At 39.6% G+C, this 14,250-nt stretch overlaps 1 protein-coding gene across 2 annotated transcripts in view; it reads left to right on the top strand.

The window, feature by feature from the left end:
- The window catches only part of eipr1 (EARP complex and GARP complex interacting protein 1), an 84,973-nt gene extending 71,529 nt beyond the window's left edge, over positions 1-13,444 (top strand). For both annotated transcript variants that reach the window (XM_038292700.1, XM_038292699.1), the window contains 3 exons: positions 731-898; positions 4,598-4,765; positions 13,130-13,444. In XM_038292700.1, the coding sequence (XP_038148628.1) occupies positions 731-898; positions 4,598-4,765; positions 13,130-13,304 (511 nt within the window). In that variant the 3' untranslated portion in view covers positions 13,305-13,444. The remainder of the gene's footprint in view (positions 1-730; positions 899-4,597; positions 4,766-13,129) is intronic.
- The last annotated feature ends 806 nt before the right edge of the window (positions 13,445-14,250 follow it).

Genomic DNA, 14,250 nt, shown 5'->3' with positions numbered 1-14,250 from the left:
CCTCCATACATTGTGCATGCTTTAAATTGTGTTAAATACTTGTTTGTTGACCTAAAGGCTTCATTTTGTAAAAAGCATTTAGGTTTATCTTATTTTTTTTTCCTCCAGCCTGTTATTTTGATGCAAGCATAAGGCCCTCTGTACATTTGTTAATTGAAAAAATAATGCTCCCCATGTCTGGCAATGAGATTGATGACAGTTTAAGGTTAAATAAGAGTGGAGAGATCAGTCAGTCAAGTTTTAGATTTATTTGTAGTTCAAATGCACCCCTTGCAGCTTGTGACACAAATATGATGTGTATAGAAATGTTAATGATGTTGGAAACAGAGCCAAATGCATGCATATTTAGAGAAATCTTAGGAGCTTGTAGGAGATACAAGTAGGTGCCCGGAGAGCTGAATAGAATCCAATTTAATAGAAAAATGATCCCTTTATTATGTCATTCTGTTAGTTTCACCATGTCTGGAACTCAAGGCTGTTCACCTAATGTCCTGCTTTCATTATTTACTTCTGCCAGCAATAGTTTTATGTTGGTGTCTGGCCATTGCTGACAGACATAGAAAAAGCTTTGATTTACCTCAGAAAAACCCTCTCCCGTTTGTTGTTCTCTGATATCGTCTCCTCTATTTCTATCCTTAGTTCTTCTTTGTGCTCAACTTTTTTATCTTTTTCTCCAGGCTTTCAATCTTCTCCCTACTTTCTAATCATCTTTTTATCTTCCTCTTTCCAGCCAGATCTACTGTATAGAGAACGCCCACGGCCAGCTGGTGCGTGACCTGGACTTCAATCCCAACCGGCAATACTACCTGGCCAGCTGCGGGGACGACTGCAAGGTCAAGTTCTGGGACGTCCGTAACGTCCAGGAGCCCGTAAAGACCTTGGAGGAGCACTCACACTGGTGGGTGGAGCACAGAGGGGGATAAAGGGTGGGGGACTTCCTTGAATGGGAGACAATTACTTTCCTTTATTTGTCAAACAGTTGCTCTGTAAGTCACCTCGCACACAGAAAAACTCATTACTTGCTTAAATTAACGCTTTGCATTCAAATCTAGATGCTATATATTTAACTACCTTTTATAAAAAAGGTTTTTCTTCCCCTTTTTTGTTTTGTTTTCTATTTTCATTTAGTGTTACACAAATACTGCATCCCTTCCATCATCAGTAAATCAGGTTTTTATTACAGATAAACTTAAGTTTCCAGCAGAAGCTCTTTAAAGAGACATTATTTACTGAAATATATCATTAAAATAGCCTTTTTGTTTGACCCTTTATGACAAAAACATCATTTGATGAGCAGAATTAAACCTTAATAGTTCAGCACCGTTTCGGATAAGCCTGTAGCCTATTTCCCCTGAACGTACTTCTGGTTGGAAGTTCCTGCGCTGTTCCACGGATGTGGCATCCATTTTTAATGGGTCCAACCTAGCAAACAGTTGAAGTGTTATAAGATGGTTTCTGTGGATATTCAGAAGCGACCAGCATCCAGCTCAACTCAGACACCAATGAAGCCGGGCACACACTGTACGATTTATTGCCCTTTTCAGGACGACTTTGCAGTCATGCCAGAACTTTTCGATTGGTAACGAGGGGCAGGAATCGTAAGGTCGGGTGAAAATCAAACATGTTTGAAATTCAGTCGGCCGTCATGGGCAAATCGCTCAGTGCACAAACAAGGATTCTTCTTCTTCTTCTTTCTCTAAGGCAAAAACACAGAAGCATGGCGGGGGTGTGAGTGAAATGGAGTTCTTTCTGTAAAATTGACAGACCGTATTAGCCACGTTTGCTCAGCCTTTGTCTTTGTCCAAATACCTCGCCCTTTGCTTTTAGGGCTTTCAGCACACAAAATTGCACAAGTTGCCAAGGCAATGCATTTTACTCTAGTTAGCTTCATATTCCTCCTCTGCTCATTTGGCTTCCGGATAGACAAGTCCAAGTAGCACCATCTCACTGCTGGGCTGAGTCCGACGTGGTTTTTAGACGTACAAGTGTGAGCTGCTAGATATCATCACAGCATTGTGTCGCACAGTGTGAGAAAAACATCATGAGCTTTTAAACCCTGCTGTTCCGTCGTACAGTGTGAGCTGTAGATGTGTGCAAAGATTGAAAACATTGTACAGTGTAAGCCCGGCGTAAGGAAAAATAAAAATTAAACTGCGAGCTGTGAGAAAAAGCAGAAGAGTGATGCAGTTCTGTGTTTTGTCCACAGGTGGCAGTATATTTGGAAAACTCTTTAAACCCCCTTTAAATTACTTATGCTTAATCTGATCTATTTTTTTTTTTTTTAGAACTTATACTTTTATTATTTTTTACATAGCTATTGTACAGCCACGCATCAATGGTACATAACACAAAAGTTGAAAATATAGTTTTCCTTAAAATGAACGTCTTAGCTCGATATCTTATGATCTCAGCCTCAAATTTGTAGACTCATCATCCTGAAACCCTAACATAAGGATACACTTTGGGTGGAATAGCTAAACACCATATGCCAAGAGATAAACTTGTTGGGCTTATTTACATCAGCATTGCTTCTGCTGGCCCCCAGCGCAGGCTAAAGGTTGTTTTTTGAAGTCTTAATGAGTAGGTTATCTTTTCCATTTTGTACAACTCTCTTACTTTTTGTACCCATAAGTCATAGGAAGGAGGCTCCAACTGCATCCACCTGGTTGTAATGCATTTCAGGGCTGCTATAAAAAGAACATTCAACAGATAAGTTTTGGCCCGTCCTTGCAAACTCTCCGGTATAATACCAAGTACTGGAACAGTAACATCCCTCGGTATAACCTCCGTGAAGATCTGGTTCATAGTCCTGTACACCTCGTCCCAAAAGTTTTGAAGTTTGGGACATGACCAAAAAATGTCTGTATGATTGGGGACCGCTGAGCCACAGTTTCTCCGACACAAGCTTGGTACTCTAGGATCCATCTTGGCAACAACATCTGGGGTCCTGAAATATCTACTTATAATTTTCCATTTATATTACGTATTGGAGTTTGTAACTCGATGTGCCTCAGTCCAGACTCCCTCCCATGTTTCGTCAGAGATTATTCTGGCCGTCTCTGCCTCCCATCTTTGTTTTGTCCTAGTGGGATCGTTAAGGTTCATTTTTAAGATTAAACGCTTCCACCCCAGATCAGAAAATAAACACTCTTTTGGTTAATTTTACATTTTAGATGTGGAGAAAAGTATCTGGATTATAAGCAGAAGAAAGACCAACAGTTTGGAGGATGAGCATTCAGGCACATGTAGAAAAGCACAATATTAGCAAGATGTTAATCCCTTTTGCTGGACTCTTGATTGGTTTCCTGTCTCATTAATTGCTGTATCTCATGACTAATGAAATCCCCCATCTACTCCTGATGTAATAAAAGGCAGTAATAAACTCATTACTAATTAAATCCGCTGCCATTCGTTCGGTTGTTGAGGACTGGAGGTAAGTCCAGCCCGTGGTTGTCTTCTACCGAGGCTTCAGGCGTCGCTCTAAGCTGTACAGCCAACTGCAGATGTGTTGGTGGAGGAGACACGCACCGTCTCCTCTGTGAGCTGAATAGATGATCAGCGTGAGCCAAACTTGGATCCTGCTGCCGCACACATCCACGCACACCCCTTGTCTGTGCGCACGCACCCACGCAGCAGACGTTATCTCTAAAAGAGAGGCTGGCTCAGCAAACATATCCATAACTGTAGATTGCAGCAGATGGGATGTCTTCTGATGGGAGATAGGTGACGTGTGTGTGTGCGTTGACTATCATCTAATCTGTGTTTTAGCAGAGCTCTCTTTTTATCTGTGTGGCCACATGCATTTGTGTGCTTTCCCTCCCCACATTTCTATAAAGCATATTCTCATTTGTATTCGCCTGTATGAGCACCCATCTTCTTCTGTGCACTGCACTTGTGTGTGGGTGTTTGTCGTGCGCGCTCATTTGTCAGAGCGCAGCCAGGATATGGCCTCAGGGCTGCTGGGGGTATTAGGGACTATTTTTTAGCAGGGAAGCGGATTAGCGGAGCACGGGGAACGGCGTGGCCGCGGCTGATTTTTCTGTCAACAGCCTCGGTTATCCCTCAATCCCTCCCTGTGAGGGAACTGGGACCGCACTCTGAGCTGCGCCTGGGGCTCACAAAGGCACACAAACACACAAAGAACGAGTGCACAAAAATGAAGAATAAAGGAAGTGAGGGAACAAAATGGAGAGAGTTATGGAGGGAGATGAGAAAACAGTGAAGGAAATAAAAGTAAGGATTATGGAGTTTCTGATTCTGATCGTCAGCACATGCGAAAGGAGCTCAAACATAGACTGCAAGTTTCCAAATCCTCGTTACTGGCATCTAAATTCTCAAATCGAGCTATTTTAACGTCAGATTGAGAGCAGAGCGTTTTCTGCGTGATGTGTGTGGGCGGCTGACAGTATGCGAGTGTGGTCTGCTCATACAAGCAGTCAACAAACGATCACCGCATCCAGAGCTTGCTCCAGGGCTCTTCTCCCACACTGGTTACTTCAGTCATTTTCATCATATGCATAAATGTTTATATATATAAAAAAAAGTCATGCCCACATTGCTGTGCTGTCTAACTCTGAATGAATAATGTGTTTCCCAGGGTGTGGAGCGTCCGCTACAACCACAGCCACGACCAGCTGGTGTTGACAGCCAGCAGCGACAGCCGTCTCATCCTCTCCAATATGGTGTCCATCTCCTCTGAGCCGTTCGGACACTTGGTGGATGATGAGGAACTCAGTGAGGGGGAGGATAACCACCAGGAGGAGAAGTAAGAGCATCTCTGGAAGGTCTAACGACGCATTAGCAGAAGCTCTTTGTCTGTTCTAGGATGGTTGATGGTGGGTTTTTATAAAGGAAGAACATGATGCTTTTTTTTTAATGAGAAGATAATTCAACTAAACTCAAGAAACTAAAATGAAAGAAGTTGAGTGAGAGCAATGAATTACACACCTGACAGCTAAGCTTTTCAAAAGGCGTCTGTAGCAATCCAGTACTTTGCAGGATGCATTTTATTGTGTTTAGTAACATTATCGGATTTAAAATTATCTTTAAGCGCTCAGCAAATACCAGCTTTCTTACAATCTTTCCAATTTAGTTATTTTCACAAAAGACAAATTACTGTTCAAGTACAAACAAAAAAAAAATGTAAGTAGCATGAATAAAAACGAAAGCACAAGGCGATGGGGGGATGCTACCAACAATGACATGAGATTACTTTTTAATTCAAATGTTAATGGATGTAGGCAAGAAGAATCTGCTGCAGAACCCTTTAACTGAAGACAGTCTGTTTGTTTTCTGAAGCAGATGCTCCCAGTTGTCCACAATGTTCTCAATTTCATGACTTATTCTTTGTGAAATCATCTTCAGAGGGTTTTAATGCTTTATTAGTAAAGCCATATCACACAGTGGCCAATGAAGATAAAGGTAGCATTTGTACTATAGTTTGTTCAGGCAAGTCAAAAATCACCAATAAAGGAGCCAATTAAGGTTATTAACTCCATGTCCTAATTGAACTTTATCATTCTACAGCTAAGGATAAAAATTCAATTCAGTTTATCTACATAGCGCTAATTCACAACACATTTTCAATTCAAATACAGTCAAATTGATTCAAAGTTTTCTGTCTAAGGAAAACCAGTTGATTGCATCGACTCATTGACTTGAATGCAATTCCTTACACCAAGCATGCATGTAGTCACAGTGGAGAGGAAAAACTCTCTTTTAACAGGAAGAAACCTCCAGCAGAACCAGGCTCAGTGTGAGCGGCCATCTGCCGAGGCCGACTGGGGTTCAAGGAGACAGAAGCAGAGATACTAAAAGCAACTGTAAAAGGCGGCCCCATCCAGGAAACACACAGCCAGGCAGACAAGCTCCGAGCCAGCTCCCATGTCAGAGGATGAAGAGAGCACATCCAGCCAGTTACAGTCAGAGAAACAGGACTACACTGGAAAACAGGCCGATCTCCAACATCTATAAACAAAGGTGTTGATGGCAGCAGCACAGCTGATATTTCTCTCCAGGATGGAGTCACAGCCAAACAGGAACAGATGAGGCAAAGCTACTATGAGAAAAAACAAATAGAGCAGAACGTTAGAGATTAAACTAACAGATTCTGCAAAGTGGAAGAATAGAGAAAGAATTAAGCAGAATGATGAAATGGTCCCTATGTCCTCCAGCAGTCTAAGCCTATAGCAGCATAACTATAGAGATAGCTCAGGATAACCTGAGCCACTCTAACTATAAGCTTTATTAAAAAGGAAAGTTTTAACCCTGTCTACCCTTAAAAGTAGACAGGGTGTCTGCCTCACGGACTGAAACTGGTAGTTGGTTCCACAGGAGAGGAGCCTGATAACTAAAAGATCTGCCTCCCATTCTACTTTTAGAAATTCTAGGAACCACTAGTAAACCTGCAGATTGAGAGCGAAGTGCTCTGTTAGGAACATAAGGAACAATCTCTGATTTAAGATGGAACTTGGCCATTAAGGCTTTATATGTGAGAAGGAGGAGTTTAAATTCTATCCTTGATTTAACAGGAAGCCAATGAAGAGAAGGTAGGATAGGAGAGATATGATCTCTCTTTTTTAATTTTCATCAGAACTCTGGCTGCAGCATTTTGGATCAGCTGTAGGCTTTTAACTATAGCTTAAATGCACAATTTAAAAAGACAATTCAAAGCTAGAAAAGCCTTTTACATCTTGAAAGGGGGTTTCCCCAGTCAATGTCAGACCATGTAGTCCTCAAAGACCTGATAAAGACACACAACACCTCCATCTCAGACCCTAATGGCTTTACCTTGGTAAAATATATTCTATTGAAGTAAAATGGAAGGAGAATAAAGAATAATTGGTCATTTCAGATGGTTAGAGGGAGAAACATCTGCCCGAAAACAAGGTGGTACATTAATTTTCCTGGTTGCATCTGATGAACCACTTGCACATCTAAAACTATGTCCGTTGGACATATAAAAACAATTTATTGTCGGAATTCTCTGTTGGCATGTTTGAAAAAATGCAAATGCTGCATTTTAGCACTGAAACTATAAAAATCTTTCAACACGATGGTTCAAGGGTAAACATTAGGGCTTCATTTGGGCATCTTCCTGTGGACGATTGACAATCAACCTCTTTATATACCACTTTTCTAGAGTGAAATGTGACGCCGCCTGCCCTCACTTCAGGAATTCTATGATAACGAGACTGGAAAATAAAAGGATAGAGATTTTGCTCTGATTTTGGTTTCATTTCTAAAGCTTGAACATGCACAAAACAGGGCCTGAAAGCTGCATCCGCTGACCCACCCGCATATGTTCTGATCCATAAAAGACAAGCTTGGTGTGAAAATATATAGCTTCTCACACCAACGCTGACCCAATATACAGGTAAGCAGGTTTTGGAGAGAAAACTGGCAACACAGATGGTGACTTAGGTGGGGAATTTGAGCTAGTTTGCATCTTATATTTTAAACATATACAAACAAATTTGTTTCATAATACTCAAATTTATTTAAAGCACAGATTACAACAATAAAGGAAACAAATCTGTGGCTTACCTTATTAACATCTTTTTCTGTTTCATGAAACATGATACATAAACATATGGATTCCACTCCTTAAACACTGCCAGATTTTAACCGGACAGTCTATAAATAGATAAACAGAATAGGATACGAAAATAATATTAACTGATCTCTAATCAGTTGCATCATACATACCAAAGTGCAAGAAAAGATTAGCGAACAAATGTCCTCTTACCTGCACAAAATGTCCACTCACCTGCACTCCTTACGTTGCGCAGCGTCTTCTTTTTTAAACCCAAGATAATTCCACACAAGTGACGCACGGCTCCTCTTTGTTACCAGACCCTCAGTTGTGTTTTCCCGCCTCCTGTTTCTCTTTGTCTGGCTGCTCTTAACTTTCTAGTCTGATCCTGCATTAAGGTTCAGAATGGAAGGAAAAGCAGAGACATGTTCATCGTATTGTGCAGAATTTTTAAAACATTTCCTATCTGTATTCAGCAGTATTGGGGGCCAAATGAAACACACTAAGACACTAAGGAGTGTATTGAAATATGCAGTTTATATTTGAACTGTTCCTTTGATAATGGTCCTCCCTTGATTAAAGCTGACAGCCTGAACCTTCTGTCTCACAACGCTTTGAAACTCTCAGTGATAAAAGGAAAACATTAAAAATGCTTTGCTGTCAAAACACTTGTCCTGTCTGTGTGGAGTTGATTTAAAAACGTCAGGAAAATCCCCTGTAATTGTAACTGTTCATTGCCGTCCAAATCTGCCACAGTCCAACATCCATTATGGTCCTCCTCTCAGCCATAACTACCAGCTCTTACACTCAACAGCCAACTCTCAGCCACAATTATCGACTCCTCTCCCTAATCACAGCACTCAGCTTTACTTTTAACCCTTCCTGCATGACTGTTGACCAACCTTCCATATGTCCTACTCATCACTACCTGACCGCTGCATTCAGACCTTCTTCAGTGCTCATAATATCTGGGGTGAAGATCTGTAAAAGAAAAACAAAGAAGACATTGTGTTTATTTTTGTAGAATTCAATGGATAAAGTCAAAAAATAATTTTGATGCAAGATAAATCATTTTCAGTACATATTTGAATTCTTCTTTTTGGCCAAAAAACAAAACAAAAACAGAATTAGCCTAAAACCTACATTTTTAAAAATCATTAAATTATTTAAATTATTGTATTTTTAAATTAAGGCCTTAATTGGCATTAAAGTTCATTAAATGTGATTATCGTGGCATTCAAAATGCTTTATTTAAAAAAAATGTTTATAAAACAATTTCCTCAGATATATCAGATATAATTAGTTCCACGTGTTTTTGCAGAACTGCTTACAGTTGATCGTAAAGCTGTATGTTCGGAAAAGAAGCTCGAGGCGGAGAAAAAGCTAGTGAATGGGAAAATGCAAATTTCAACCAAAGTGGCTTGAAAACGAGGAATTCGGGACATGGCTGCAGCCTGTCGAAGGAGTTTGTTGTGTTTAATATATTCAATTCAATTCAGTTTATTTCTATAGCGCCAATTCACAACACAGGTCATTTCAAAGCACTTTACAATTCACCAGATCATACAGTCAAATTGATTCAAAGTTTTTTATCTAAGGAAAACCAGTTGATTGCATCGACTCATTGACTCAAATACAATCCCTCACACTAAGCATGCTTGTAGCGACAGTGGAGAGGAAAAACTCACTTTTAACAGGAAGTGTGAGCGCCCATCTGCTGAGGTCGACTGGGGTTCAACGAGACAGAAGAAGAGATACAAAAAGCAACTGTAAAAGGGGGCCCTGTCCAGGAAAAACACAGCCAGGCCAACGAGCTCCGAGCCAGCTCTAATTTCAGAGGATGAAGAGAGCACATCCAGCCAGTCACGGTCAGAGAAACAGGACTACACTGGAAAACAGGCAGATCTCCAACATCTATAAACAAGGGTGTTAATGGAAGCAGCACATCTGATATTTCTCTCCAGGATGGTGTCACAGCGAAACAGGAACAGACGAGGCAAAGTTACTCTGAGAAAAAGCAGAGAGAGCATAACATATATATATATATATATATATATATATATATATATATATATATATATATATATATATATATATATATATTCAATCGATTTCACAGTTTTTAGCCATTTCATTTTTAACTCCCTTTATGGTGATGAACGTGCTCATTTTGGAGGATTAAAGTATGCAAAGATTTATTTCAGGCATGTGTTTTTATAGTATTAATGTATTTTGCTCCTTCTCACTCCTCCCCTATTTTTTGTTTTTTAAGAAAGCAACTTTTATTCAAACATGGTTATGGATGCATACAGTTTTTTTGTGTCTTTTTTAAGTTATTTTGGCAAAGATGAGTAAAGGTGCTGGACTGCCACCTGATTTCAGACCAAACAACAAGTCAGTCCATTTCTAGGTAGCACCTATTTTTTAGGCAATGCTGAAGTGAGGCTCTTAATGCAGCTGTGTGGAGGAGACCTGAGTGAAGCACAGTGTGCTGCCTTAGTACTAATCAGTAACAATTATAACAATTAATGCAGAGTGTTGAGTTTTAAAACTTGTGTTTCAGTAAGTTTTTTTTTCTGTACACTAATGACTAGAAATAAATATAAAATATTTTATCAGCCAGTTTATTGAGTAAAATAAAAGTGTTGAGGAAGCAAGCAGCCCCCTGTTTTAAAATGTGAAAGTTTTTTCTGTAGATTTTTTCTGGCTGCGTGTTTTGACTTAAGCCGGGTATACACTGTACGATTTTTTTGCCTTTTTCAGGCCGACTTTCCGGTTGTGCGAGAATTTTTCGATGGGGCTGACTTTCAGCCTGGTCGTGCGTCATGGGGCAATCAGCATCTCACGACCATCTCCTGATCAGGAATTGTGAGGTCGAGAGAAAATCAAACATGTCTGATTTTTGGTATGCTGTTGTGGGCAAATCCCTGAGGGGGCATGCGCAAACAAGGATTCTTCTTCTTCCTCTCAGATGAAAACACAAAATCATTGCGGGGATGTGAGTGAAATGGAGTTCTCTCTGTAAAACTATCAGACTGCAGTAGCCACGTTTGCTCAGCCATGTTTTTGTCCAAATACGTCACCCTTTGTTTTTAGGGCTTTCAGCACAAAATTGCACAAATTTCAAAATCCTGACAACTTGTCGCCGTCAGGATTTGGTTGTGGTTTGAGGACCCAAATGCAGAGGCAGAGAGGCTAAGGTGATTTCTTGTAGATTAACTGAAAAAGACAGGTAACAGAGGCAGCAATCCAAAAATCCAACTAAAAATGTTAACAAACCGAAAACAATGGACACATCAGGGTAAAACGAGCACAAGGAGCCAGGGAGAGACGAGGTAAGAAGACAACCAGCGACAAGGAACCAGCAAAGAGTGACAGCAGAAGGACAGTATATGTGGCTGACTGAACAAAGGCAGGGCTAACGAGCTGATAAGGAGCAGGTGTGAGTGGAGATAACGAGGAAGCCAAGGGAAAAGGAACAAACACAAGAGGGCAATAGAGGACAATAAAGAAAAAACTGAGTACTAAAATATATGTAGAAACACAAAGTATGAAGTAAACCAATGCAACACACGGATCAAAGTTAAACCGAAAATAAGACCGTCACAGTCGTCACCGTTTTTTTTAGGGCTTAGACGTACAGTATGAGAACATACATCGTGAGCTGTGGCTGCGTGAAACGATTAAAAAAATCACAAAGTATATCCCCGGCTTTAGTGAAGTTAACAGGTTTCATTGGAAGTGCTGCAGCAGGTCTGTGAATCCTAGTTAAACCCTGTGCTGGAGCAGAGAGGACTGTCCAGAAACTTCATGCAAACAGCATCTGATTGCTGTGTTAGAAGAAAATAGAAGAGAAAAGAAAAATCCTAAGCATGATTATTTTTGACAAGTTAGGGTAGTGCTCAATTCCAATTCTGTTGTAGAACATGTGAAACCAGTGAAATACATGTGACACTTAAATTTGTTCGACTTAAATCATTTTTTAATGTGTTTTTTAGACTTTGGTCTTTTGTTATAGTAAGCATTTGTTATTGATTTTCAAAAAAGGTCTATTTTATTCTTTTATTACAGAAATGCTTTAAGCTAACTGACATATAGATAAACTTTAAAAACAATTCTAATCTTTGCAATAAATTTCAATAAAAAAACTGATATATTATTATAAACTGTGTTATTATGGTGCTTTTTAAGGTAAATAAAGTTTAACTTTTACATCTTTATGGAAAGCTTTGAAAGAAAGTGTCCTAGCTTCAGGAATTTCATTGAGTACAAAGACGGATACTTTTTCCATTTTTCACAAAGCTAAAGCTGGTACAGTATGCATTATAAAAGCTTTATCATATCTGCATAACTGAAGCATAACTTCAGGTTTACTCTGAGTTTTTCTTTTCTTTATGCTTGGCAACAATTTCTGGCTCCACTTAATTTACTCTTGTTTTGTATTTGCTCAGAGAGACACTTTATTTGTTTAATATTTGTTGACTTTAAGGCATTAAAAGAAACTAATGTAAGTTTAGGATCCTTCTACACTTTACCCTAAAGAGTAAGTAGCTTTTGTCTCAAATGTGTATTTATTAAGTATCATAGAGCAGTAGAAGAGATTATCTTACTAATTATTATTTTAGATTTTTGATTTTTATATAGAAACTGCATTAAGTCTCAGAACCTGTGGCCTATACACTGGTTTTATCTGTCTAAGGCAAGGGTTTGAAATTAATTTAAATGATTATAATAACGTACTTTTATCAGGGTTGTCATGGCAATAAAAGCAGTCAGTCTAATGGGATAAAAATACAGTGTTTCCACTGTTTGTTTCTATCATCTCTGCAGGAGTTCATTTAATTAAACTTTTTTAATTTTTTAAAATAGCACCTTAAATGATTTGAAATTAGAGGTTACTAAATATGTGAACCCTGTCATGTGATGTATGGCAGTTTGCTATGGTTAAACTGCTCAGTGACATTATCCCTAAAACCTCTCAATCCCCGGTGTCACTGAGACCAAGCCCAGTATTTGCTGGGATCACTCTAGGGCTCCCACTTGTGCTCTCTCTTTCCGTTCTTTCCCACTAAACGTATACAAGTGACACATTTAAGAGCCGTTTTATTTTAGGCTGACGTCCAAAGGGAGCAGCTACTGTCAGAGCGAAAGCAACGTAAATGTGTAAAATAAATCCAAATGTTTAAATCATTTTTTTTCCCTCAGGAACACTTACAGCCTGGGGGCTAGAGAGGAATTTGAGCTGGCAATGATGCTGGATCATATTTCTGAATGGTTATTTATTGTTCCAGTATTGTAGGGGCAGTAGAAATGTGTCAGCACTAGCCAAGATCTTGGTTTTTAATTTAGTAAAACCAGAAATAAATGTTTAATTATGTAATTTCACTTCTAAAAGTTATGTAAAAAAAAAAACGAAATAATTTCAAATAAATTCTCTGCTCCTTTGGCTTGGTATTGATGGTCTTGGGACTTACTTTATTACTGGTTACTAATACTGTAGATCTATCAAAAATGCAATCTGTAAAATTACATTTTCAGCACCTAAAAACTCAAGAAGCATTCTGATATTTTTTGTGATTTATTTTTATCTTTCAGGAGTAAGGAGCCTCTGAAAGACAATGTGGTGTCAACGTACGAGGAGCATGAGGACAGCGTGTACGCAGCAGAGTGGTCATCAGCTGACCCCTGGCTGTTTGCATCACTCAGCTATGATGGACGCCTGGTCATCAACAGGGTTCCCCGAGCTCTTAAATACAGCATCCTCCTGTGAGACAGAGGGGAGCCAGTGGAATGACAGTGTTTAAATATTTGTCTAGTGTAAATATCTAAGTATGGGTGTTCTAGTCACTGTAAAGATGGAAGTGTAATGCATATTAGCATTAAAGTGAAATATCTGAATCAAAGTGGAAATTTTGGTTAATGTCAAAGTTTTATATGTTGACCAAATCTGTTTTCTTTTTATTTATTTTTTTTACTAATCTGGTTGATTTTCTTTAACCATAACATGACATGAAATAATTGAAACAGAATAGGTGAGAAGGTTGCAAGTACCCGGTTTGATCCCCACAGCCTCCACTCTGGGTGTCTGAGCAAAACCCTTAACCCCTGATGGCTCCCCGGGCGCCGCACGATGGCAGCCCACTGCTCCCCAAGGGGATGGGTCAAAATGCAGAGAAGAAATTTCCCCTATTTAAGACAATAAAGGGATTTACATTATCTTTTCAAAGGTTGCCTTTTTGTGTCAATCAGCCTATTTCCAGCCAATGTTCCTAATAACACTGCTCAGTGGCACAGTGGGAAGCACTGTTGCCATGCAGCAAGAAGGGAAGTTTGCATGGAGTTAGCATGTTTTCCCTGTGCATGCGTGGGTTCTCTCCGGGTACTCCACTTAGGTTAATTGGCTTCTCTAATTTCTCCTTAGGTGTGAGTGTGTGCGTTAATGGTTGTCCTGTTTGTCTCTGTGTTGCCCCAATCGACTGGCAACCTGTCCAGGGTGGACCCCGCCTCTCACCCATTGACAGCTGGAGATGGGTACCAGCACCCCTCGCGACCAGTTGAGATAAAGCGTGATGGAAAATGGATGGATGTTCCTAATAACCCCTGGAAAAATACATTTTAAATGTAAAACCCCAATGTTCTGTCCTGCCATACATATCTTTACTGTGGCAGCCAATAAGTGTGGAGTGGGCTGTAAGCTCGCCCTAACACTAAAAAAT

Source organism: Cyprinodon tularosa, unplaced genomic scaffold (genome assembly GCF_016077235.1).
Source record: "Cyprinodon tularosa strain WSP-4 unplaced genomic scaffold, ASM1607723v1 ctg316, whole genome shotgun sequence".
NCBI classification, from domain to species: domain Eukaryota; kingdom Metazoa; phylum Chordata; class Actinopteri; order Cyprinodontiformes; family Cyprinodontidae; genus Cyprinodon; species Cyprinodon tularosa.
This window is presented reverse-complemented; position numbering and strand designations above follow the sequence as displayed.